Source organism: Clupea harengus, chromosome 16 (assembly GCF_900700415.2).
Source record: "Clupea harengus chromosome 16, Ch_v2.0.2, whole genome shotgun sequence".
Lineage (NCBI taxonomy): Eukaryota > Metazoa > Chordata > Actinopteri > Clupeiformes > Clupeidae > Clupea > Clupea harengus.
The window spans coordinates 20,241,750-20,268,691 of record NC_045167.1 but is presented as its reverse complement, the minus strand read 5'-3'; the positions used below and the strand labels follow the sequence as shown (position 1 = coordinate 20,268,691).

The window sequence follows — 26,942 nt, the reverse complement described above, 5'->3', positions numbered from 1 at the left end:
TTTTGCTTCCATAATAGTAGCATCCTATGGTAACGATGCTTTCCTGCTTAATACAAGTCATAGGCTTCATGTTGTGACTTAAGACAGCCAACAATGACATGCCAGATCGTCTCAATGGCTACAGATTGTTTTAATAGGGAATAGCTAGGTTACAGCTGTCAGAAATTAAGACTGTGCAGACGCATTACTTTGACAGGGGTAGAAGAAATGTGGTTAGGAAGATTGATTCATTTGGACGTTTCTGGTTAAACCTTCACAAAAACTCTGACAAACGGACATAGTATTAGGATATGCTATTCCATTTTTTTTTTATCTTAGTTTAGTTACGTCCACAAGATGGCGCCTCACATCCAACTGATCACTGAATGCAGGTTATAATTTATTAAAATGCAGAATGTAATAATACAATTGTACAGTCATCGACTCGTTATACAAATCACATAACTCAAAACATACAATGAGATAGCATTCCACATGAATGAGAGCAGTTGAAACTACAGACTACTTGGACATTTATGATAGACTGGAAAGATTCAGGCCATAGTCAGCCAAATGAATGTCGAGCTTATTAAATTAACAGCATACACACAACCTTCCTCGACCTCTCAACACACACACACACACACACACACACAACACTGTCTCAGAGTAAACAGTAGCCGCATTCTGCTGATGTTGGGATGTTAAGACACTTACGAAAACAGGTGAGGGTTTTCTCTTGTGCTCTTAAGCTTTGGGCATGCACCACACACAGAGAGACACACACAGACACAGACACACACACACACACACACACACACACACACACACACACACACACACACATACACACACAAAGACACAGACACACAGAGACACAGACAGACAGACAGACAGACAGACACACACACACACACACACACACACACACACACACACACACACACACACACACACTCACATACTGAGGGTTGTGACAAGCTACTTGCATCCTATGTTGTGTGTGCATAGTGCACAATGCCGCTGAGGTGTGTGAGGAAAGGGGGTAGCTTAGCATGCACTGTGCATTTAGACACTGTTCAGGGTTTTGTGTGCTTGACCTATGAACTTTGAGCGACTGACCTTTCAAGCTCCTTACATTCAAGAAGGGGAACCCTGACCATTGTAGGGAAGGGCCGCATGCATTTTTACCTTTCACACTTACTCATTTACACACACACACAAAGATAGAGATACGTGTAAGCACACGTGCACACACACACAGACGCGTGCACACACACAGACGCACACAGACGCGCGCACAAACACACACGCTCATACACACAGATTACAATACATACAAGAGAATACACAAAAAGGACCTCATACTCTCATTCCTTCTCTTCGACACACACACACACACACACACACACACACACACCCCCACACACATATTACGAGGCAAGTTCAGACAGTGAGGAAATTTGGGAACGTGACCCATGATAGCATTGTGTTTGTTCTCTACACATATAGAAATCAGAAGTTAAGCATCTTCAGTTAAGAGTCTGAAATACAAGAAGTCCAAAAGCGCTTTCGCACTTCGCCACCTACAGCCCCTGACGGCATGCAACTAAAACCAAAAGGGGTGAAAAAAAAAAAAAAAAACAGAAAAGAACACAAAAAAAGAAGAAAAAAAAACAGCTCCCGAAAAACACGACCCCCCCAATAATTGCAAGAGGGTGGTGCAGGTGGGGATGTTAGTGCCTTTGTCCGCCCGATCATTTTATAACACAGCTCTCCAGGAGAGGGGAACAGCAGGATTGTCATCCGTTGGGAAGTTTACTTACAAGGAGGGCAGGTCTTGCGTGTAGGGATTGTGTGACAGTTAAGTGCAACCTTTTTTCTTTTTGCAATTTCAAGCACAGACAGCCCATAATAATAATAATCATAATACAAAAACAATTTCACCAACAATTAAAAAAAAAAAAAAAAAGAATTTTGCTAAACATTACGTAAAAAGAAAACTACAGACTATTGCACGTCTTCAAGAGTAAGATAGAAAATCAACAGAAAAGAATGAGATAAAAGAAACATTAAAGGAGACGCTAAAATCAGAGTCCAACTAAAGAGCGATACAGCATTGTCAGTCTGTCAGCCTTTAAGACTGCTGTTAGTGTTGTAGAAGAGAGCTTCTGTAGCACAGACCAAAGAACCTATATAGGCAAACACATTGATTTTATATTCAACATTGTCAGGTCATCTTTTTTACTTTCTATTCATTTTTGTTTTTAAGTTTAGAGACCATTCTTCATGGTGGTCATCATGGATACTGATTCAAGAAAGTGCAAAGTAAAAAAAGGAACATAAAAAAAAAGCTCAAATGCACATAATCAAAACTTTACACCACATTATATGAAAACAAAACAACATGACTGATTTTAAAAACTTGGAGACCACTCAGAGCTGATGGAATCCTGCATAGCTGAGATTGTTTTTCTTAAAGCCATCTTGTCACAGGGGCCAACGAGGAACAATATTATATCCAGCACTTAAAGGAAACGAACGAAAAACAAATAAACAAATAAAACTCTTCCATTTGACTCCAGTCATCCCCTCCACCACTCCTACCCGCCTTTGCTCCAGTCCTCTGAGCGCGGCTGAAAAACGTAAGGTTTCGAGGTTTTAAGGGTAAACTATGAACAGTGAGTATTGATTGGCAAAACAAGTCAGAGCTCTGTAGCAATGCGTTGCTGTCCATTAACTATCCGATTACTATGCCCCCAGCACTGATTTAAACCAGTTCGGTCAGTCTCAAACTCTACAGGCATATTATATATTGGTGGGGCTTGGTGTGGGGGGGTAGTTGGTAGTATACTCAAAGTTTAGACCCGCGAGAGGTCGTTGGGGTCGGGGCCGTAAGCCGACGTCATTGTGCCTCCGCGGCTGCCCAGGTAGATGGCGGTGGTGGATTTGGGTCGCTGGGTCGAGGTGTTGTGGTTGCCGCCCCTGGTTGTGCCACTGTGCGTGTTGTTGTTGACCTCTGCGTCCAGCGCATCTGCGGAGATGACCCAGGTGGCGGGGCGCCAGCGTTTGAGAGCGTAGGGCGTCTTCACGCGCTTCTTGATCTTTTCTCCGGAACCTTCCTTGTTGTCCCTTCCCATGCCCTCCACTGTGTGACAAAGAGAGAGGAGACACAGGAGGTGAAATAAACACAGGTTGGAAATAATGCAATGTGGGGAAGGAAAAGTGGAATTAACATGACTGGCCAAGATATGAAAGGACATGGGGGAAGACAGAGAGACAGCTAAGAGAGACAGTTAAGGTACAGGTAAAACATAAATCTGGGGGGGCTGGGGTCTGAAAAGGCCAGCTGAGTTAATGAAGGAGTTAAAGATCAGAGGCATTTGGGTGTTGTTATGTTCTCACTTGTGGAAGTCAGTGTGGTGATCGACAGGTCCAGGGAGTTGGGTCTCTCCGGCCTGCGGCCCCCCCTGTGCTGCCTGAGCAGGGCCTCCATGCGGGGCTGCGGTGGTGCAGCGCTCTCCACACGCTCCTGGGGGGCTCCAGAGCTGCCAGGGTGGACCGTCTCGGAGGTGGTGGTGGTTGGGGCATCGGAGGGCACTGCATTGTCTGCGTTGTCTCCCGCTCCCTCATTCTCCCCCTCTCCCTCACTCTCGCCGTTGTTGTTGTTGCTGTTGTTGTTGTTGGCATTGTTGGGTCGCGCCTCTCGCCGTAGCAACGGCTCCTGCTCGTCAGGGCTGGCGGCCAGCAGGCCGAAGCTCAGGTCTTCTGAGCTCGCCAGACCCGCCCCATGGTGCCCGCTGACGTTGGCGCCGACGGCACTGCTGCCCGATCCACCTGCAACGGCTTCTGTGGCGGGCACGTTGTTGGTGACCGTAACCAGGCGAGGCTCAGCTGCCACGACAACCGAGTTGGCCTTGGCCACGCCAGTCTCCACCTGCCGCAGGTTGGACTTGCCCTGCTTGCCAAACTTCAGTCGAAGCGAGGATGACGATGACGAAGACTCCTTCCCAGAAGTCTTAGCGTGCAGTGGGAGGCTGCTGGGGCGCTTGGGCAGGTTCTGCTGCTTGGGTAGCGGATGGGCCGTCGAGCTCTGCACGGCATCACCGTGGTGATGATTATGATGATGACCGTGCGACGACGAGGATGACGACCCACCCGTGACCTCGGCGGCCATCTTGATGAGCGGGTAGAGCAGGCCGTGCGACCCGGAGGCCAGCGCGTCCGGGGCGCAGAACTGCTTCTGCGACGTCTCCATGAGGCTCTCGTCGGAGCTCTCGCGCAGGTTGCGCTCCACCTCGCTGGGGTCCAGCTTAGGCGTCTCCAGGTCCTCCTGGGTGAGGACGGGGCAGTGGGTAGGATGGTGGTGGTGGTGGTGCAGAGGCGCGGTCGCCACCGGGGGCTCGGACATCGGCGTGAGGGTCAGGCCCGTAGTGGTGGTGGACTGGCTGGCGCCGCTGCTCTCTGGGCTGGGCAGACGCGGCTGGAGAAGCTGCTGCTGCTGTTGACGCTCGTAGTTGATGCAGTTCCTGTTTTTCTCCACCACGACTCCGCCCGCTGTCTGAGAGGTGGAGCCGGAGGAGGAGGCTTCGCCGCCTTGAGTGGTTTTGGCCCTGCCCTCGGGGTCCTCGATGTAGGAGGCAGAGGAGAGGTCGGAGTAGGGGCCCACTTTGGGTGCCCGGCGAACATTAGACAGGTTCCTGTAGAAAGCACACACATAGACACATTTATGTTAATGCTTAAGAAATGGGTTTGAAATATGTTGTTATTTATTATATCATATAAAACAGACACTGCTGTATATAAGCCAAGGATGGCATATACGTTTGTTTGATGTTTGAATTATTAGAGTGAGCAACAGTATATGGCAACTGGTAAGAATTAACAGTAATATGTGGTCACTAAGTATTCATTAATGATCAGTTTTTACAGATAACAATAACAGTAAGCCATAACAATTACTAACAATCGAATATGAAGTGTGTAGATATCTAGGGCAGTATTCAGTGGCAAATGTTTATTTGAATGCCAAAATCAAGTTTACTTGAAGTACTAGGGGGCTTAATTGATCGTAATTGATTGATTATTCATGAGGGCTGCGTGGTGACTGGTTACCTGTGGTTGTGCAGGGCGGTGCTGGTGGGGTTGAGGGTGGGGCTGACGGATTTGTCCCGGTCCCAGATGAGCAACAGCTCGGCCATGCGCTCCTCAGCACACTGGGCCGTCAGGCGCGCCTCTGCGTCCTGATCCCAGCAGTCCTCCATCGTCTCCTTCAGGGACCGCACCGCCTGAGAGACAAGGAGAAGGACGGAGAGAGGGAGAGATTTACCACATTAGAACATGACTGGCTATGCACAACTTTAAGATCGGCTTTTCTTAAACTTTAAGATCAGGGACTCTCGATTATTTGAAGTCTGACATTACATTTTGTAATTTCTTTAAATCCATCCTAAACATACCCAAAGCAGCTATGACAGAGCTAAATTCGCACCAGACTGTTCTCCTTCCTGCACACACAAACACCCCCCCCCCCCCCCCCCACACACACACACACACACACACCAGACTGTTCTCCTTCCAGGCCTCGGGGAACTTGGGTCTCTGCTTCTCTCGGCTCACCAGCACCTGCATGTCCTCGAACGAGGGGTGGGGCCCCGCCTCTGCCTGAAACGCCATCTGAAACTCAGGCACCGTCTCTCCTGAGAGAGAGAGAGAGAGAGGGAGAGAGAGAGAGAGAGAGAGAGAAGAAAGAGAGAGAGAGAGAAGAAAGAGAGACAGCGAGAGAGAGTGAGAGAGAGAGAGAGAGAGACAGAGAGAGAGAAGGGGTTGCACATAAAGGGGTAAAGGGATACAGAGAATAAGAGGAGATGGTGGGAATGAGGGAGAAACAGAGTAGAGAGTAAACCAACCGATGCGGTCTGCATGTCTGGCAAACAACCACAAAGAGATCTGAGCAGCTCAGGGCAGGCAGCACGTCTAAGTAGGCACAAGCGACTTTCGTCTCGTCACAGACGCTGAATATATAAATGATAATGAACCCAAAAGATTATGCTATTCCTCACTTCAAAACAACTTGTGCGTTGACAGTTTTATTTTTATTATACCCTATGCTTAGCATTTCCCCTAGAATATTTGTATTTTTTCTCAGGGTGCAGTGTGGTTGTGTCCATGAGCCTGCTGCACTGGACCCGTTTGTGGTGTCATGCTGCGACAGAACTGAAGTGATACTGAGAAGAACCGTTCAATGTTGCACTGAAACAATGTTTTGCAACCTACATTTAATAAATGCATCAATTTAAGTATTAATGCATTCCATACGTTTTATGATTTGTTGATAACATATGTTATAAACAGAGCATGGTTTGCGCATAAACCTTGAATCTTGAAATATATCTTGACATTTTTATTTCGAAACCATTCAACTAATTGATCAATTGAAAAAATTATCAACAGAATAATCAATCAAAATAGTTGTTAGTTGCAGCCCTTATGTGTGTTATTGGATCTTTGTGTGTGTATCTGTGCATGTGTCACTATCTCTGTGTGTATGTGTATCTGTGCATGTGTCACTATCTGTGTGTGTGTGTATTTGTGCATATCTCACTATCTCTGTGTGTGTGTGAGTATCTGTGCATGTGTCACTATCTCTGTGTGTGTGTGTGTGTATCTGTGCATGTGTCACGATCTCTGTGTGTGTGTGGGGCGGTATCTGTGCATGTGTCACTATCTCTGTGTGTGTGTGTGTATCTGTGAATGTGTGTGCGTGTGTGTGTGTGCGTGTGTGTGTGTGTGCGTGTGCGTGCATCTGAATGTTTGTGTGCACACCAGCGTGTGTGTACCTGGGAAGAGGTCAGAGCAGCGCATGAAGCTCTCCCAGTAGACCAGGCCCAGAGCGTAGACGTCCACCTGCTTGAGCGCCGCCTCACAGTCTCTCAGGTTCACAGCGCCCTCCAGCACCTCAGGGGCCATATACCGCACCGTACCCACCTGAGAGAGAGAGAGAGAGAGAGAGAGAGAGAGAGAGAGAGAGAGGGGAAGGGGGACGAGAGAGAGGGAGAGAGATAGAGAGATAGAGGGGGGAGAGAGGGAGAGAGAGAGAGGGAGAGAGAGATAGAGGGGTAGAAGGGGGACAAGAGAGAGACAGGTGGACAGAGAGAAGAAAAGAGCGATATAAACAGTTAAGCAATAGTAATAATGAGACCAATGGAAAGAAAGACAGAAAAATGTTCTGTCAGGTTTCACACTGTGCTGTGCCAAGCTGATGGTATAATAAAGAGTACTCCAGATCACTCCAGGGAGCCTCTCAGAATCTCAAATCTCTGGAATCAGACAAGACGTGGACTGAGATGGATTTAATGGGCCAAAGTGTTAGCAGTAGTTGTGTCATATGATGAACTCCTGCTAAGGTGCAGTGGCCTGGTACGGTCCCTAAGCAGACTGGTAGATTCTAGAGGTCTATGGTTACCTCTAACCGTCTGACACAACCTGCTTTGGTGTGAGGGTGACTGTATGACCCAGACAGATGCAGTGTTTGTGTGTTTGTGTGTGTGTGTGTGTGTGTGTGTGTGTGTGTGCTGTGTGTTTTGAGTTGAAAGGGCAGTGGGTGAGGCTGACCTCACTAGACAGCTGCTGTGTGCGTGTGAGCGTCTGTGTGTGTGTGTGTGTGTGTGTGTGTGTGTGTGTTCGGACCTCGCTGATGGCGGTGTTCTCCTCCTCCCCACGTGGCAGAGGCCGGTTTCCCGTCAGCTTCATGGCCAGGCCAAAATCGCTGATCACACATGTGCCATCCCCTTTCACCAGAACATTCCGGCTGTTCAGGTCCCTGTGCGAAATCGCTGGTTTGTACACGTCTGCAGACCAACACAGCAGGGGAGAGAGGGGAACCAGGAGATAATTAGTCAATACAAACATCGCCACAAGAGGGCACTGTGGAACAATGAACAGCTCTGTGTGAGTGTGTGTGTGTGTGTGTGTGTGTATGTGAGAAGTGTGTGATGTGCCAGCTCAGAGCCTCTCACAAACTGCAGCGGGAAGACTGCAGAGATGAAGAATATCACTCCCCCCTCTCCCTCCTTCCATACCACATTTCCCTCCATCACTCTCCCTTGCTCACCTCCCTATCGCTCTCTCGTTTCCTCTCTTTCCCTCTATCTAGCTCTCTATCTTTGTTTCTCTTTCTCGGCCTCTCTGCTCGTCCCTCAGCCCCCCGCCCCCCCCCCTCTTATGGAGCTACTCATATTAAAGAGTCCCTGAGGGCGACTCAGCTCTACTGGAAGAGGAAGAAAACGATGCCACATCTCGCTCTTCTCCCTCTGTGTCTCTCACTCTAAAAATAGGACATTTCATCTGCAAACACAGGCCTAATCAGCTGGGTTTGTGCGCCTGTGTCTGTGTATATGTATGAGTGTGTGTGTGTGAGTGTGAGTGTGTGTGTGTGTGTGTGCGTGGGTGTGTCTGTGTGACCACATGAGCCTGTGTATTGTGTGCGTGTCTGTGTTTGATGGCTGAGCCGAACAGAAGAGGTTGGTGTGCATTTAGAGCACCACCCAGACATAATGATTTATGTATGCTTCCTTAGACAGACATGCATTATGCACCACAAATACATGGATTTAATGCAAGATTATCTATCTGGGGCATAAGTTTACATGTATCTGTCTGTGTATGTGTTTTTTTAGCTGAAAGGGGAAAAAACTGACACAAACAGTCCTGAGGTGCTATACTGTTTTGATGTGTGTGTGTGTGTGTGTGTGTGTGTGTGTGTGTGTGTGTACGTATAAATGTTGTTAAGTCAGAGAAAGCACATTCTGTCCTACGTGTGTGTTTTCACACTTCATGGAGACATTCAGCGTGTAAGTCATCTCTCTCCATCAGCATATGCAGAGGAAACACTCAAATCTGATTATGCTGGATCAACAATAATCTTGGACTGCTAAATCTCATCTTCAGCTCGGCCCTCCCACACAAAGGGCAGGGTCAGTGTGTTTACCACCAAGTCAAACCATAGGATGTGTGAGAGTGAGAGAGAGAGCGAGAAAGAAAAATAGAGTTTAATGTACTGAAGTATCTATGTCTGTATGTGTGCAGGCTGTACAAAATTGCACGGGAATGTGTGTGTGTGTGTGTGTGTGTGTGTGTGCTGCTCACCTCCTTTGACAACCTCAGTGTGCAGGTAGGCCAGGCCTCGTGTAACTGAAAGCACCAGTCTGCAGCAGCTCATCCAGTCAACAACACACCCACTCAGGTACCTGCACAGAGAGCCCTGCAGCGAGCCAGTGACAGAGCGAGAGAGAGAGAGAGAGAGAGAGAGAGAGAGAGAGAGAGAGAGAGAGAGAGAGAGAGAGAGAATCAAAATTAGCCTGACAGAGAGACAGATACAGAAGAGCCAGACCTTTTCCCACAACGGAAATGGTGACTGAAGATGACATTTATACACGTTTGTTTGCTGGTAAACATTTTAAAAGGCCAGTCTTGTCATTAATGTGTGTGTGTGTGTGTGTGTGTGTGTGTGTGTGTGCGTCAGAAAGAGTGAAGCCAGATATGCACTCTCCAGACATAAACAGCCTTGGCAGGGGAGCCAAGTGGAGGACAGGATGGGAGGGGGACTGGGGGAGGGGGAGAGAGAGAGAGAGAGAGGGAGAGAGAGAGAGAGAGAGAGGGAGAGAGAGAGAGAGTGTCAGAGGGAGAGAGAGAGAGAGAATGAGAGAGAGTGACAGAGGGAGAGAGAAAGAAAAAGAGAGAGAGAGTGTCAGAGGGAGAGGGAGAGAGAGAGAGTGACAGAGGGAGAGAGAAAGAGAAAGAGAGAGAGAGTGTCAGAGGGAGAGGGAGAGAGAGAGAGTGACAGAGGGAGAGAGAAAGAAAAAGAGAGAGAGAGTGTCAGAGGGAGAGGGAGAGAGAGAGAGTGACAGAGGGAGAGAGAAAGAGAAAGAGAGAGAGAGTGTCAGAATGAGAGAGAGAGAGAGAGAAAGGGAGGGAGAGAGAGAGAGGGAGGGAGAGAGTGGCAGAGGGAGAGAGTGGCAGAGGGAGAGAAGGGAAGGAAGAGAACAGTAGAAAGAGGAAAGAGAGAATTAGAGGGTACAAATCTGCTGACGGCATATGCGAGGAAGAAAGACTGAGCCAAACCAGCAGGGTGTGTGTGTGTGTGTGTGAGAGTGAGTGAGAGTGTGAGAGCGAGAGACAGACAGAAATTCACTACACGTTGACTCACTACTCTCTGTCCTTCAGCTCACATCTCCACCTGTTGTTCAGGTAACCCCACCCAACACTGCTGTTGCTATCGGCGTCATAAGACACAACATCTCATCTGAATATGACCATGAGGAATTTGTAGGAGGATCTCTTTCTCTCTCTCTGTCACTCACACACAAATTATAAACGCTTGCTCAATGCATCCTCCCTTGATGCTGAGAGATACGCGGACTGTGTGCACAACAGGAGATAGGTCATATGCTACAGTATCCAATCTGACAACTGTGTGTGTGTGTGTGTGTGTGTGTGTGTGTGTGTGAGTATGACAACACAGTCCTCCTCTAGTGTAAGTCAACCTAGGACAGTCACTGTCCTCTTAAAGAGGGGGGGGGGGGGAGTTGTGAAGAGGTTGATGGATGAGTCAGAAATGGTGGAAAGAGGAAGAAGAAAATCTTAAGCTAATGCCACAGAGATATAGACAAGAAAGCACACATATACATATACATATACACACACACACACACACACACACACACACACACACACACACACTCTCACACATACACACACACAAGCACGCACGCATGGACACGCACACACATAAAAGAGCTGATTTCAAGCAAGTAAAGAGAGATAAAGAGAGAGGGAAGGATGGAGAGAAGGCGCCCTGAAGGCAGAGGAACCAAAGACCTACATTTCCAAAATCCTCGGGGAAGAATTGCAATGAGCAAGAAAGTCAAGGAAAAGAAAGAGAGGGAGGAGTGGAAAACTACTTTGAAAATTCAGAAACCAGAGCAAAACATGAAAATAAAAAAAATTAAAAGTGAATCTTAATGGCCCCCGCTTCCCTCCATACCTCCAGCATAACTTCCTCTGACCAACTAATGCCTCCTCGCTCTCCTCAACTGCCCCTGCGCTGGAGGCTGGGTGCTAACGTGCACACGCAGTCTCTTCTCCGCTCCCACAACTCCACCCAAACCTCCACCCAGCATCTCCACCCAAATCTCCACCCAAACCTCCACCCAGCATCTCCAGCCAAACCTCCACCCAGCATCTCCACCCAAATCTACACCCAAACCTCCACACAGCATCTCCACCCAAACCTCCACCCAAACCTCCACACAGCATCTCCACCCAAACCTCCACCCAGCATCTCCACCCAGCATCTCCACTTCTCAGGCCCAGGGGCTGAATATGGATGCATGATGGCGCTGGTGCCCTAGAGGCAGAGAGAACCCATCTGGCTCAGATCTCTTTCCAACTGCTTGACACTACACCCAAATCCCCCAGCAGCCCTGATGGTCCTGTGTGTGTGCATATGTAAATACATGTTTGGGTTGTGCACAGGGGAATCAGCTTGGTTCTGTCACATCTCGCAACGTTAGCGAATATAAAACTAAATTTGTGGAGCCGGCCTGCGAGTCGAATGTAATGGGTTATTCTATGCTACACCTTGAAATCGGACCAGTAGTTTTTGTGTAATCCTGCTTAGACAGATGAACAAACAAACAAACAAACTGCACCGAAAACCTTGGCGGAGGTAATAAGGAAAGCAGTGGGAGTATTTGCCCTATTCGGTGGTAACTGACGTGGGATTATGTCACCTGAAGGGAAATTTAACCACGTCATGTCCCCTCCCACACCCATTTCAGCAGTAAAGCTCTATGAAACATCACAGAGAAATTAAAAACAAATTGACTGACACCCTATCTAGCGCTCTCCACTGATGATAGTTGGACTTCCAGAGCAAGTGAAATCTACCTCAATGCAGTTGAGATAGAAACAAGGCCTAGTCAGTCATGCTGCCATTGATCTGGTGATTTCATTTTTTTTCTTAAATATAAAGTTACCGGAAGCGCACCATTACGGGGCCCCAAAAACCATGAAACAGAACCGTGGGCCCACTGTAGCGTTGCCTCCCTAGTGTGTGTGTGTGTGTGTGTGTGTACACATTTGGGTGCGTGTATCTGTGTGTGTGTATGCGTGGTGTACAAGAGAGACAACAGAGCATCACCCCTCTCTCCGTCAGACGGTGTGCAATGCTACCAGATATGGTTGCTTAGCGATTCTAAAAGCGGATGGCTTGTTCTACAGTTTCCAAAGCAAGGTCATGGAGACGGAGGAGAGGAAAAATGCTGCAAGGGGTGAAAGGGAGAGCCACATCTCTGAAAACTCGGCAATGCAAAGAGCCATTATGATGTATTAAAATGATTCGCTTTTAAAGCAGGAAGTGGAGGATAAGAGGAAAATAGCCGAGGAAGAGCAGGAAAAAGAAGAAGTGATGAAGTAAAAGAGATGCTTTTCCATTATGATGTTTTAAAATGATTATCTTTTAAAGCAAGAGGTAGAAGATAAGAGGAAAATAACAGAGGAAGAGCAGGAAAAGGAAGAAGTGATGAAGTAAAAGAGATGCAGTGACGATGAAAAGCCACTTAGAAAAGCATAAAGACTGAAAGGACTCATTAGCCACGCTTCTCCAAAAGCACCTGTGACGAAACCCCTCTGTTCAGTTTTAATCACTGCGTCGGTGCATTCCTGTGGTGAAGGGTATGGTGTGCTAACACTGGATAAGATATGATGCAACATCGCATTGCACAAGGGACAACAAGGATTGAAATTCCAAGCATGGGGAGGTTAAATTACATGCTACATTGCACTCAGCTGCAAGAGATTCTTCTTCTAAAGACTGATGAATCCTTTCTTGACAACTGCAAATCGCCATTCAATTCAATCCCTCACTTTTGACAGCGGCTTTCTTTGACTTTTTACCAAATGTGTGTGTCTGAACGGTTACCGCACATGTTGACCCGCCAGAACTTGCATTCACAGACTCAACAGATGCATGCTAGTGTTGTACTCTGCCCCCCCCCCCCCCCCCAGGCCTTTGGCTAAAAGCATCTTCCAATGAAATGCAGACTGTAATTTGAAACTGCATGTAAACATAACATGAGGGTGAACGTAATGAGATCTTAACGAGTCTGGGCTACTGACGTGGGGGTAGTACTCGAGTAGCAACAGGAACTCGGGCCTCCCGTCTGCCGCCAGCCGCTCCTCGCTCTCCAGGAAGCGGGTGATGTTCTCGTGCTCCATCGGTAACCGGTAGATGGCGCGCTCGTTGGTGAAGGGCTGCCGGTTGGCCGAGGAGAAGAGCTTCACCGCCACAGGACGCTCGTCCAGAGAGCCGCGGTACACCGCCCCGTACCGGCCACGGCCTATCAGCTGAGAGTGGAGGATGGGTGCGGGAGGGATGGGGGGGAAAGACAGGAATAGAGAGATGGGTGAGAGAGAAAGGGGGAGGGAAAGATAGAGATGGAGAGATGAAGGTAAGAGTAATACAATGTTGATAACTTTTAAAACAGGAGTACAAAAGGTAAGTAAACACAAACACAGACAGACAGACAGACACAGAGACAGAGACAGAGACAGAGACAGACACACCATCCATCTTACCTCTAATAGCTTGAGGCTGTCCAGGTCCAGTGAGGGCTGAGACACTGCAGCCTCTAACATGTTATGATTATGGAGCCCATGCTTCCGGTCTCCTGTAAAAACACACACACATACACACACACACACACACACACACACACACACACACACACACACACACACACACAGAGAGAGAGAGAGAGAGAGAGAGAGAGAGAAAGAACACAGACACACAGAGCCACACACAGACACACAGAGAGACACACACAGTATGAGTAAATTGAGAAGGCCGTTCAATCTGTTCATATATAGAAATGCTGTTAAGCAGAAGCATTGCTATGGTAACTCACCCCTCAGTACACGGTACCCAAAGAGGAGCAGCACAACGAAGACAGCCACCACTGAAACTGTTGCCAGGGTGATGACGACAGCTTCCTCCCGGTACAGTGGCCGAGTTACTGCAAAACAAACACAAACAGCACAAAGGTCAGGTCATATTTGTCTAAGGGACACCACACACCAGTCAAACTCTCCACCAACCCTAAAGTCATTGCCGGGGCTGTTAAACGAGGCATTGTGCTTTTAGCCGTCTTTTTCATCACTTGTTGTGATGTATTTAGCTAGCTAGCTAACCAGCAGGGCACACTGAAAGGCAGGTGACTCCTACAGACCCACAAATCCAGCAACGTTTGCACATACAAGCGATAAACTTTACATCCTCCCATCACAGCCTCCTATGTTGGCCTGCTTCAGATTCATTTAACTAGGGTCTCCTATCTTGAAGCTCTCGCTGGATTTCTACAAGTAACCCGTCTCTCCATGCACATAGATCCCAAATAACCCCCTTCTCCATCTCTGCCCAGACTAAGACTCTCCATCTCTGCCCAGACTGACTCTCCATCTCTGCCCAGACTGAGACTGAGACTAAGACTCCATCTCTGCCCAGACTGAGACTGAGACTAAGACTCCATCTCTGCCCAGACTGAGACTCTCCATCTCTGCCCAGACTGAGACTGACGGAGAGTCTTAGTCTCAGTCTCAGTCTCAGTCTCAGTCTGGGCAGAGATGGAGTCTTAGTCTGGGCAGAGATGGAGAGTCAGTCTCAGTCTCAGTCTCAGTCTGGGCAGAGATGGAGAGTCAGTCTGGGCAGAGATGGAGAGTCTTAGTCTCAGTCTCAATCTCTGCCCAGACTGAGACTGAGACTGAGACTAAGACTGAGACTAAGACTCTCCATCTCTACCCAGACTAAGACTCTCCATCTCTGCCCAGACTGACTCTCCATCTCTGCCCAGACTGACTCTCCACCTCTGCCCAGACTGAGACGGCGTAGACGGGCACAAGGGTCCCACCTACAGCTATGAGGAGAGGGATGAGAGGCACGCTTCTGCGCCCCAACAAAAAGAAAATCACCCGGCTCAACGCTTAAGCCTTGGCACCACCACCGCCGCCGCTCTCTCAAGAGACTCCGAAGCAGCGCTCCGCAGGCTGGCACAATCACCCTGTCATCACTTGGGCAACACGGCGTCTACAAATGGTGCTGCCATGTCTGTCTCAATCAGCGGGGTCCATGGATATGGCCCCATACATGGGCATGGACTTCACACACAAAAAAAAAAAAAAAAAAGAGGAGACTGAAAAGACTGTGTGAAAAGGCTGAGGCTAAGCTACAACAGCGCCAGGGTCTAATTATGAGGGTGTTTCCCATTGTTAGGCAGAGAGGCTGAAGCCAGGGGAGGTAGAGAACATTAATCCTCTGGTCCACGGCTATTCTTTCACCAGCCCCAGAGTAAAAGTCTTCATTAAAGGAATTTATCAGCAAAAAAACTGAATACCATGACCCAGATTCTTCCATGAAAAAAAAAAAAAAACTAAGCCAGAATTGTGGGAGATGTAAGGAGAGGGCAGGAATCTGGGCGTCTAGATTTGGAAGCAGCACACAGAGAAACGGGCATCTCTGCTTCTTCAGAGTGCTAACCATGCACGAGGCTTCGCACGTGTGTGTGCGTGCGTGCGTGTGTGTGTGTGTGTGTGTGTGTGTGTGTGTGTATATGTGTGTTTGTGTGTATCTGTAAGTATATGGTGTATCAGTGTGCATGCATGTGTGTATCAATGTGTATGAGTGTGTGTGCGTGTGTCTGCATCCGCTGTCCTCAGTTTTTCTGGAAGGCTCTCCGGATCTCAAGGCTGGCTGAATATTAGTCAGGAGCTGGGCACACGTGAGTAGGCTTCTCCGTGCGCTTCTCTCTTTCCCTCTCTCTTTCTGTTGCTCTTCCATTCTCTCGCTCTCTCGCTTTTGACTGAGTCATGCAGCCTCTCCATCTCACTCCCTCACTCCCGGAGCGAGGCATCCTTTTGAACCTCATTCAGGGAGAGGAGAGGAGAGGAGAGGAGAGGGGAAGAGAGGAGAGGAGAGGAGAGGAGAAGAGAGGAGAGGGGAAGAGAGGAGAGGAGAGAAGAGAGGAGAGGAGAGAAGAGAGGAGAGGGGAAGAGAGGAGAGGGGGAGAGAGGAGAGGAGAGGGGAAGAGAGGGGAAGAGAGGAGGGGAGAGGAGAGGAGAGGAGAGGAGAAGAGAGGAGCGCGTGGGAGAGAGAGAGAGACAGACAGAAAGAAAAAGAGAGAGGGGAGGGGGAGGCACACATATTTCTTTTCTCTCCAAATTCTGTATTTTTATTTCACACAAAAAAGAAAATTAACCGAACCGTGAAATGAACCGCTTAAGGACAAATGTCACGATGGCTATTTCTTGTCCTATTCAGCTGAGCGTCCACCTACTAAGTAGGACTTCAACGCCAACGTCATAATTATTCGCACTTTGTCTTCTAACCCAATACCTGCACATTTCTAAATAATCACATTTTACAAAGACAGCACACACACTCAATTTCCATAACACCACAACATAGCCCAACAAACATATGTATTCACCATCTTTACACATCTGAACACACACATCCTGACCCTACACAGCACAAACTCTGTTTCGGATTCTAGACCTAATCTAGAGAGATTTGTCTTCTGTAATAGTATTAAATAAATTGACAAATCTACATACACACACACACACACACACACACACTCTCTCTCTCTCTCTCTCTCTCTAACACACACACACACACACACTCACAGAGGGACTGGACAGTGGTTGGAGTGGGCTCAGGGAAATCCTCTGTGAAGTTGACGTTGCACATGTCTCGGTTGCAGCAGCAGAACCTGTAGCTGCCGTTCTGCATTGGGGACGGGGCCGTCGTTACCAGGCAACGGTCGTCATCGCAGTCTGGCTGCTGGCTGTTGTGCGTCCAACAGCCTGGGGTGAAAAGTGGAGAAGAGAGGTGTGAGAGCAGGAAGACCCATGGAACAGAACTGGGTGGACCTGTCTGAACCTGCAATCCCAGTGTGTGTATTCATGCGTGCTTTCGCACACATGGACAGCCTGACAACATGCTAGTCTGAATACGTCAGCTCTGTGTTGCACAGGAATTACTCAATGTGTTTTTCTTGAATCGTTTTGTGTGTGTATGTGTGTGTCTATTTATATATCCTGCATGTGTGTGTGTGTGTATGTGTGTGTGTGTGTGTGTCTCTCTTTATATATCCTGCGTGTGTGTGTGTGTGTAGGCTGGCTCTGCCATTCCAAATCTGAGAGGACTATCACTGATGTGTGAATAGCTGTGTATTGTGTGGGTCTGTGCCTTGCTCCATCATTGCAACACCACTCGGCTTTGTAATCATGATTCATTTGTGCGTGTGCACGAACTTCACACAGTCAGACTGACACTGTGCTGAGTCCGCTGTTGCATAGACAGGATGGGACACTGTGTGTGTGTGTGTGTGTGTGTGTGTGTGTGTGTGTACCTTGCTTGAGGAGGCGGACCCCGTGCTGGTTCCTTTCCCACAGGCCGTAGCACTGGACACCGGGGCTGCAGCGGATGGTGGAGTTCTCCAGGAAGACACGCCCCTCCGCTCCAACCCCGATCCGGCCGGCCAGATCCTGCTGCTTCTCGGAAAACGCACACTCCCTCTCCTCACTTTGAGCCGCTGGAGATGAAATGACCGAGAAAGAGAAACAGAAAGAAAGAGAAAGAAAGTAAGAGACACATTCCTGAGTTTAACACTCCTTAAATAGATCAATGCGTAACATTTCCCCATCATTACACCAATAATAATCTAATAATTGTCAGACAATAAAACACATATTACACATATTCACACAATATTATCAGTCTTGGCCCTGAGCATTTGGCCTACATCATCTGAATCGAAAAAAAAAGAAACAGCAGGAGTACGAGCTGTCACTCCACTTTTTTAACCATCTGTCCATCATCTTCAACTTCACACAACCACCCGCCCATCTGCCACAGATAACTTCATAGCATCATTGACCGACTTGTAATAAACATGATCAAGGGACAGGGACAGGGACAGACAGACAGACAGACAGACAGACAGACAGACAGACAGACAGACAGACAGAGACAGACAGAGAGGAGATAGAGGGTAGTGGCTGAGAAAAGAGACAGAACAGAGGGCACGGAAATAAAGGGGGAGAGAAAGTTGTGTGCAGTGGGGAGAAGAGGGGAGCGAGAGAGAGAGAGAGAGAGAGAGAGAGAGCAGAAACAGGGAGAGGGAGAGGGTGGTTTAGTGACAGTAAAGGAGAAGAGGGTAAATTATACAACAATGGAAAGGAAATGGTGTAAAAGAGAGTGAGGAGAAAATTAAGGAGAGGGCAAAAACAGTAAAGACAGAAAATGACAGGGTGCTGTGGGGCCGTGGAGAAAGACAAAGAGAAGAGAAGAGATGAAAGATTCTCTCTGCAGTTGTTTACACCACAAACACTGTGGTGAGCGCATACAAATATTCCAACACACTTCCCTACTCGTGCAGATCCACAAATCATCTAGGGAAATAATCCAGCCGTGAACAAACCGACCATCACTGGCGGCACACACACACACACACACACACACACACACAGTCCCCCAGGGCACTGCAGTACAAACAGGTCTTACATATAGAGGAATGAAGGGCTGGATTGAGAGTCTATAGAGAGAGATAATGAAACAGAGCACCAAGGCCACTGATTCTCTCAGTCCAACTCTGTGGCTCTTGTTTGGTCTGTGTGTGCAGGCTGCCTGGCCATTGTGGCTCAAAGGTGGCCATTGTGGCTCAAAGGTTGCCAGTGGCCTCTCGTGTCTATATGTAACCTAGATTTCTTTTTGAAGAAGGCGCATTTTCCCTTCCCTGTTCATAACACAATCTACTTCAAACTCATTGTGAACTTGATGCATTTGAAGAGTGCTGAAGCAGTTACAAACGCATGCAAATTTGCAGTGCACCCACTGGCAATGTTTCCCTCCCTTTCTGTTAATCTCTATTTCTCACAGACAGACACAGACACAGACACAGACACAGACACAGACGACACAGACACAGACAGACTTGCAGGTGGCACTGAGAAAGCAAACTCATCTCAAAGGGCCACTTGGAGAGAGAGTTAAATAAAGATGAGGCACCGGTCAGTCGGCGCAGCTGCCAGCCACCCTGAGGGCATTTTAACATGCTGATGCTGTACACAGAGAGAGCCATGAGGAGGAGAGAGAGAATGAGCAAGAGAGGGAGAGATAGAGAGAGAGAGAGAGAGAGGGATAGATAGAAAGACAGAGATAGAGAGGGAGAGCGAGAGAGAGAGACAGAGATAGAGAAAGCGAGAGAGAGCGAGAGACAGAGATAGAGAGAGCGAGAGAGAGGGAGAGATAGAGAGAGCGAGAGAGAGGGAGAGATAGAGAGACAGAGATAGAGAGAGCGAGAGAGAGGGAGAGATAGAGAGAGCGAGGGAGAGATAGAGACAGAGATAGAGAGAGCGAGAGAGAGGGAGAGATAGAGAGAGCGAGAGAGAGGGAGAGATAGAGAGAGCGAGAGAGAGGGAGAGACAGAGAGGGAGAGATAGAGAGAGCGAGAGAGAGGGAGAGATAGAGAGAGCGAGAGAGAGGGAGAGATAGAGAGAGCGAGAGAGAGGGAGAGATAGAGAGACAGACAGAACTCAAAGACAAGACACAGCAGGAGGGGAAAGGAGAGGAATAGTAAGGAAGACATTCCAGGGAAGAATCTTTCAATTAACCTTCCAGAATTAGTACCTGAACACACACACACACACACACACACACACACACACACACACACACACACACACACACACACACAACATGCCCTCCGAAAATTCATATGCTTTCATAAACAAACAAGCCCTGAGACTGGCTCGCGTCTAAGGTTTGGCAGTTCAGAGGACATGCGCACCATAGGTTCAGCACCTCAGATTCCTCCACTAATACTCAGACAATCGCCCTCACCCTCCCCCCCCCCCCCCCACCACACACACACACACACACACACACAAACTTCCAAAACAATAAGCTGGCTCTGCGCAGGGTGCTAATTTTTAGGCCCTGGCAAGGTCTCTCTTGTTCAGGGAAGGCTTGGCTGCTCGTAACACCAGCAGGCTTTGGGACTCGGCCGAGTGACATCACCACCATAGATCAAAGAGCCTCCAGTGCCACTTCCCCTACCGAGCGCGCTCACCGCCTCACTCCAGCCTTCCCTTCAACACGGTCACCCAAAACCACCGACGCTCCGCCACCACCACTGCCAGACGACCGCTGCGTCATCAGCAGAACGTCCGCATATAATTAAGGCGAAATCGTATTTGCAAAACATTGCAATTTTTCCAAACAAATAAATAAATAGATAAACACAATAACACCAAGATCACTCTACAGTCTCTTCTGACCTGAAAATTGGGATTTGCTGACAATCCCAAAAATAAATTCGACCCCCACCCACCCCCCCTTTCTGCCCCCCTCCTTAATCTGTCCATCTGACCATCCATTCATCCATCTGTTCATGTCTTTTCCGCTGCACACAATTTATTTTCATGAATTTAAAAGAAGAATTTGGAGTTTCATTTAGAGAGTAAACGGAGGGTAATTTTTTTATTTTTTTTATTCATAACAACATTTATTTAAAAGAAAAACTAAAAAACTGCATCAACATCAATGCAATTGAGTGTTAAAAAGGAGCCGAAACAATGGAATTCCTATACAGTCCTTTCTGCCAGTTTCGGTTTTCAGTTAGGCACAGGTTGTAACTATCGCCAAAACTGGACAATCCACATTGTAGTCACACATCTGAATCAACAAAACACTGTGAGCAAATCCATCAAACATGCCAACTCAGTTTAATTGTTATTTCTCTCTTGCTTCCTCTCTCACACACACACACACACACACACACACTCTCTCACACACTAAATGCTTACCTACTCAAACTCAGACAGAAATACGCCCACATAATGTCAAGTACTCAAAAGTGAGACACACAGACGCACGCACACACGCACACACACACACACACACACACACACACACACACACACACACACACACACACACACACACACACACACACACACACACACACACACACACACACACACACACACACACACACTTCTGTAATCCTGTTTGCCTTACAGACACAAAGAAGTAATTTCGAGTTCTCAGACACCAAGGAAAAACGGCTTCCAATCAAAAGACAATTTATATAAAACGTACACACAAACAAAAAGATTAGCTTGATGTGGAAAGCTTGAAAAGGGACCAATTCAAATGTTTTTCCTATTTATTAGTTCTGTATTTGCTCAACATGTACGTACATATATTAGGAAAGGAAAAAAAACACAAAAACAACTACAAACAACCTGAGTTCAGAGTAAAGTTGGAGTGCCATCCAGTTTAGGCAGAATCAGTCTTGTGCTAGTGCCATCAAACACTTAGGGACCCAATCCTACATTCATATTACAGGGTGAAAGTGACTTATGCAGGAAAAAGATCTGACGTCATGTTCAGACAAAGTCCTTGTAGGCAAGTCTCACCACTCGGCAGACATCTCGGCAATGCCTCCGGGCAACTATTCCGGGCAAACAGGATCAGGCTTCTATCTAAATGAATGGGAAGACACCCAGAACTCCTTATAGGATGGTCAGACATTAAATGCGTTTAAATCGGACATAAAATGGTGTGAACATTGTTCCCCAAACCTCTCAAATGAGGTTGAAAAAAAAGACTTTATTCTTCATGTTGACTTGCTCACTGCGCATGCACCAAATTTTCACGGCGTGGGTATTACTATGGAAACAGTGGAAATAAACAGAACGTGCAGGGGAGGTGAAATGTCAGTTATGCCGTTTCCGGCAATGTGATTAGCTCTTTATAATACAGGACAGAACATCCGGTTACAACTCCGCCATCTTTAGCGTTACAGATTCCCTCCTATTTGCCCCCTTCCATTTTCCCGTCAGCGATTTGTCTCCTCTTATAACATCTCTGGTCCAGATCTGATATTTCCCATCCTGAGCAGTGGGAACTCAAAATCAGACATTTTTTAAATCAAATATGACATCTGCACATGCTAGACTGATCACATATCCTATCTAACTAGCAAAACTTGAGCGAGAACAAATCAGATCGGGTGTAATGTTTTTTTTTTTTATTCCTTCACACCCCCAACACCATCTCCAACTCTCCCATCACTCAGGTCCAGACTGTGAACATTTTACGATTCATTCAGTTTGGGAGATACCTTCAATAGGAGCTACGGACTGTTGAGTATGACACTTCCATCCGGGCGAAACGTAACCACCCTTGCAGCAATGAATAAGCATTCTTTTTTTTTTACGCAAAAGAAATGGCTGTTCATGCACACACGTGCAGTTTACGCACGGGAGATTATTTCAGTAAATGCGCGCCCGAGGGTCCTGTTAGACCAGAAGCCTGTTTGCTCTGGTGACAGTGTGTGTGTGTGTGTGTGTGTGTGTGTGTGTGTGTGTGTGTGTGTGTTCTCCCCAGATATGGGTCATTTACACACGCAAGTGGGCGCAGTCAAGGCTAAAAGACTGAATCTGAGAGAGAAAGAAAATGAATCACAACTGAGCCTGAGTCCTAAAATGTGAACATGTCATCTAATAGGCACCAAAGACGCTTAATTTGCTGACATAGGTGTAGACGTCCTAGTTTGAGATGACCTCTCTTCGGAATCCCTCACAGGAGGAGCGGATAGAGTCACCACAGAGGATAAAAGGTCAAGAGGTCAGGACAACATCCTCCGAATATGCTCAGAGGCTTTTCGTTCTTTGTCACAAACCCTCACCATCAGCCATAGGGTTATCATAGTGACTTGGAGCACATGGAAATCAACTACCATATGAACAACGGTAAAGCAGAATGGGCCTTACAAAATAACTGAAAATGTTTTATCCTGAATAGGTGTGACCCTCTGGGTCTTTCTCGAAACACACTTCTGTAAGAAGGTCTATTCCTCCATTTAGGCCATCCTTAAAATTAGGTTGGTTTGCCATAACCCGACCAACTCGATCAAATTGGTCCCGACCAAATTTCGTGTTGTTTGATTTGCTGACTTGCCAAGCACAACTTTCAGTTACAACTGAGCAGGGCAGGAATTTCAGTGATGGCATAACAGCCATGTCTCAGTACTAGCAAAGAGTGCCTATTAGAAGACTATCGGACAAGAAGAAGACTATAGTCTTTTATCAGGTCCTCTTTGCTAATTTTTTTTGTGATTGGGAGTAAGGTTAACGCTGGTGATTCATAAACAGACTCAACAACTCTCAAATGGAGACTGATGGCTTTCCTTTTAAACTATGCAGATTCCCAGATTAGAAACTACTAATGCAGATTCCAGGCCGTGACATGATTCAATGCTTTTCCTCTCTATCAACAATAGCAACCTCAGAGACTTCCGCGTGGTCAAAGCAATAGCTCAGCCGTGATGGCAACAACTCCCATCCGGCTCTGTTGTAGATCAGCGCTCAGGCACGACAGGACGAGAATCACAGGAGGCTTTTTGTAAACCAGGAGCCTACTGGGCATTAATCTGACGTCTGCCCGTTGTTCCTTATGATGAGGTGTTAAATAAATAAAAGAGCCTTTTAGGAATGCTAATTAACAGTTATCTTGGAGTACCACTACACCCACCCCCCCGGTCCGGGCTCCTTGTTCCTGGTAGACTACTTCACAAAATCAGAGGGTCTGATGATCAAAGAGTTGCCTTGACGACACACGCGCATCTTTAGAAGTCAATGACTCAACCTGAATTTTCCCACGACATGCGTTCAAAACACATACCGACACAAGGCATTCTAGCCTTGATAATGTTCCTCAGTGTTCATCCTTGCACATTCTTCACTGGGTCCACACTCACAAACTGAACAAAAGAGGGGTAGTGTGTCTCCAGAACCTAATTTACAGCACACCCACACGGCCACTGTCTGTCGCACTCAGACAGATTCTCGTGAAACAGTGACGTGTAGGGAAATATCACAGAAAACCACTTGAACAGGCAAACCTCAACATCGCTATGGGATAGGATCATTTTGCGTTATGAGTCACTGGGCTGTTTGATCTCTGATCTTCATACAAAAATACCTGTGTCCACCCCCACAACCACATCATCTCTCACTCATGTTCCATATCTTAAGCAGTGTGGGACACAGTGATTTCACACCATACCACAATACTTGGAAACAAGATATGACCTTTAATTATCATTTGGTTGACTAGAAATGAATCCCCTCCCATTAGTAATTAGCAAAGCAAACAACCCCAATATTTGGGTACCAGCTGTACCTTTGACTGAGTGCCTTTGACTGAGACCCTACTGCAGAACTCGAGGGCCTCGTCGTTCAAGATGCAGAAACTCCTTGCCTCATCCTGTTCCATACCAACCATCAGCACTGACTTCACTCATTCACTCGCCACTATCCTATCTCCTATCTATTGAAAACCTTTACTTGTTTTCCACCACCAACCCACACACTCTCTTTCTTCCGAGTGTGCTTTCCTAGGGGGTATTCCAAATACGTGGTTTAGTGAAAACCTGGGTGAGTTAATTCAGAGAGAGTGGTAAACCTCCTAATATAAGAGTCCCATGCCCACGCCCTGTGTTATTCAGAGGGCTGTATCTTATCTTATCTCTCTGTTGTACAGAAGCCTGGCTTTACCTCAGGGGTTGGTGCCAGTGGCTCGGCCTTCACTCAAATACAGACACACACACACACACACACACAAGTATATAGAGAGGGGGGATCAGCTACTGTCAGACACGTAGCCCACAAATGCTCATTCAGATCTTTTTCCCTGTTTTTTGTTTTTCTTTTCTACCTGAAAAACCAATCACAAGACAGCTGCCACCAATAAACATACACGTTTGAACTGACAGACACATCCCTGCAAATGCCAAACAGAAACACAGAATTTAAATGACACGTTATATGAACAGTTATTTGTGATACATTTAAGTGCACAAATGACTGCAACAACACAGACTGCACAGATCGCAAAGAAATAACATATTCGCCCTATCTGATCGGAATATTTGATGGCTGATTTTGACTTACCAGCAACGGGACTCAGAAGGACCATGGCGCAAAGTCCAGTGGCAAAAATCGATATTCGGCCCACCATAGCCATAACACACAACATGTCTTCTCTCCGTGCTGGTTGCAATACAATGCGGTGAAATAAATCGTCCTTTTCCAAACGGAAAACTGTCCAAAAGCAAACCGGTGTGGTCCCTGAACTGTGTGCAAACGTCGAGATAGCTTTGTAACGTTACTTGCTAGCTAGCTAACGCAGACCACTTAGCAAGATGTGTTTCTACCAGCTAGTTGCTGCGATTATACGAAAATGACCCGCATAATCCATGATGCTACCTTTCACAATTAAAGAAGAATACAAGTAACGTCACATGCCGAATGCATGGCTCAAATGGGACCTATGTTGAACAACAACGGCGTATTCTGTCGGGCTGACTTATTAGCCAACATCAGCTAACTTAGCAAGTCCATAGATATTTGGATTTGACATACGTCCAAGAGGCCTTCAAATATAAAAGTCATCTTTCTGGAAAACCTCATGGCCAAATTTCCAGGTCTAGGAAGATAGGCATCACACTAAACTGCGGCTAGAGATACGACTATTTTCAAATAGGGTAAGCGACCATTTGCCAGATTAAAAGGAAACTTTCTTTTTCGCGTTCTTTCCAACGGTAACATTAGCTAACGATACCTAACGCTAGCTAGCTACTTCAAAAGTACCCCTGGGTGTGTTAGCTAAGTTAACCAAGTTGTTTTCAAATTCAAATCTAACGTTAACTAAATCCTTCTATATCGCTAAAATGAAGCTTGCGTTCGGTTGAATCCCACAGATGAATCAGCGTTGTGGGCAAAAGTTGTAATGTTATTCCTCTTACAACCAACACAAAATAAAAAATAAAAAGTATCAGGTCTTGCTTGTCGTCATCCACTGTAACGTTAACTGTTTGCGATATTCCATTTTCCAGTTTCCCTCAAGTGCTGAATATACGATGGTTCCTAGCTTTGGTTGTCATCCCAGGAGCATGTTTTGTCTGGGTCCCGTCTGCTGTCTCTGTATAAACAGGGGCTTTAGAAGTGACCGTGTCGTGGTCGAGACTAGACAGCTGGAAACGCCTCGTCGTCGTCCTCAGATTGTCTCCCAAGATCCGATTGTTCGACGTGGGGGTCGATGGGTGAGATGTTTCAGGGACAAAAGCGCCCCCCAACGGGAGACATCAACCAGTAGGTGGTTGTATTTAATGTAACCTATTTGTAAATGGAAAAACAACACAACAAGAACACAAGAAGAGAGAACAATTAATGTGTATGTTTGTTTTTAGATTATCAAACATTTTCTGATGAACATTTATTATTCAAGATTAGGTTAGTCAAAATTGGAATTGATCAGGTTGGCTGTGTTAGAGAAGCTTCCTCAAGCAGTCAACAGGAATGCTTGTTAAATGTTTGGAATGAGATGCTGAATAGCTTTCATTAAAATATGCGTTTTAGATTGGTATCATGAAAAATCTTCCGCTGTGTAACAGCGCCGCCTTGTGAACCAACTCTTGCAGCGCGTTCCCTGGCATGAACAGATGGCACCAAGTGCCTCAGCAACAGCAGCGTCGATCCGACGGCACGCGCCAGTCCAGAAACGACCACAGGGGCTGGCTGACTGCATGTTCAACGTCATTGGGGGAGGGGGAAAGTGTCACCCCGTCCAGCGCTGCCGATTTAATTGTACACATTTCAGCTCTAACCCTACCCACTTCATGTATTTTACCAACTGAGGAAATACCTTATTTTTCGAAGAATTTTTATCCCCCTGGCTGCACAGATTTGCCGAAGAAAACACAGGAAAGCATGAGGCGCTATATCGAGACGCAGCGTAGTACATCCCACCTCGCACAGCAACGCCCATAGCAACC

General features: G+C 47.0%; 1 protein-coding gene across 1 annotated transcript; it reads right to left on the bottom strand.

Moving 5' to 3' along the window:
* Window positions 1-886: 886 nt before the first annotated feature.
* Window positions 887-26,883, bottom strand: bmpr2a (bone morphogenetic protein receptor, type II a (serine/threonine kinase)). Its single transcript, XM_031582501.1, has 14 exons — window positions 26,813-26,883; window positions 25,060-26,283; window positions 17,448-17,630; window positions 16,720-16,899; window positions 13,947-14,054; window positions 13,618-13,709; window positions 13,159-13,386; window positions 9,127-9,241; window positions 7,669-7,829; window positions 6,819-6,966; window positions 5,542-5,678; window positions 5,095-5,267; window positions 3,385-4,679; window positions 887-3,127 (listed from the first exon to the last, which is right to left on the bottom strand). Exons 2-14 carry the CDS (start codon window positions 25,142-25,144, stop codon window positions 2,841-2,843), a joined length of 3,192 nt encoding a protein of 1,063 aa, XP_031438361.1. The 5' UTR covers window positions 25,145-26,283; window positions 26,813-26,883; the 3' UTR covers window positions 887-2,840.
* Window positions 26,884-26,942: the final 59 nt, after the last annotated feature.

Coding starts and splice junctions, on each gene's coding strand:
- bmpr2a (XM_031582501.1), bottom strand. CDS start 25,144: ATGTTGTGTGTTATGGCTATGGTGGGCCGAATATCGATTTTTGCCACT. Junction 13,710..13,946: donor TGGGTACCGTGTACTGAGGG/GTGAGTTACCAT, acceptor GTGTTTTTACAG/GAGACCGGAAGCATGGGCTC. Junction 4,680..5,094: donor ACCGCCCTGCACAACCACAG/GTAACCAGTCAC, acceptor TGCTTTCTACAG/GAACCTGTCTAATGTTCGCC.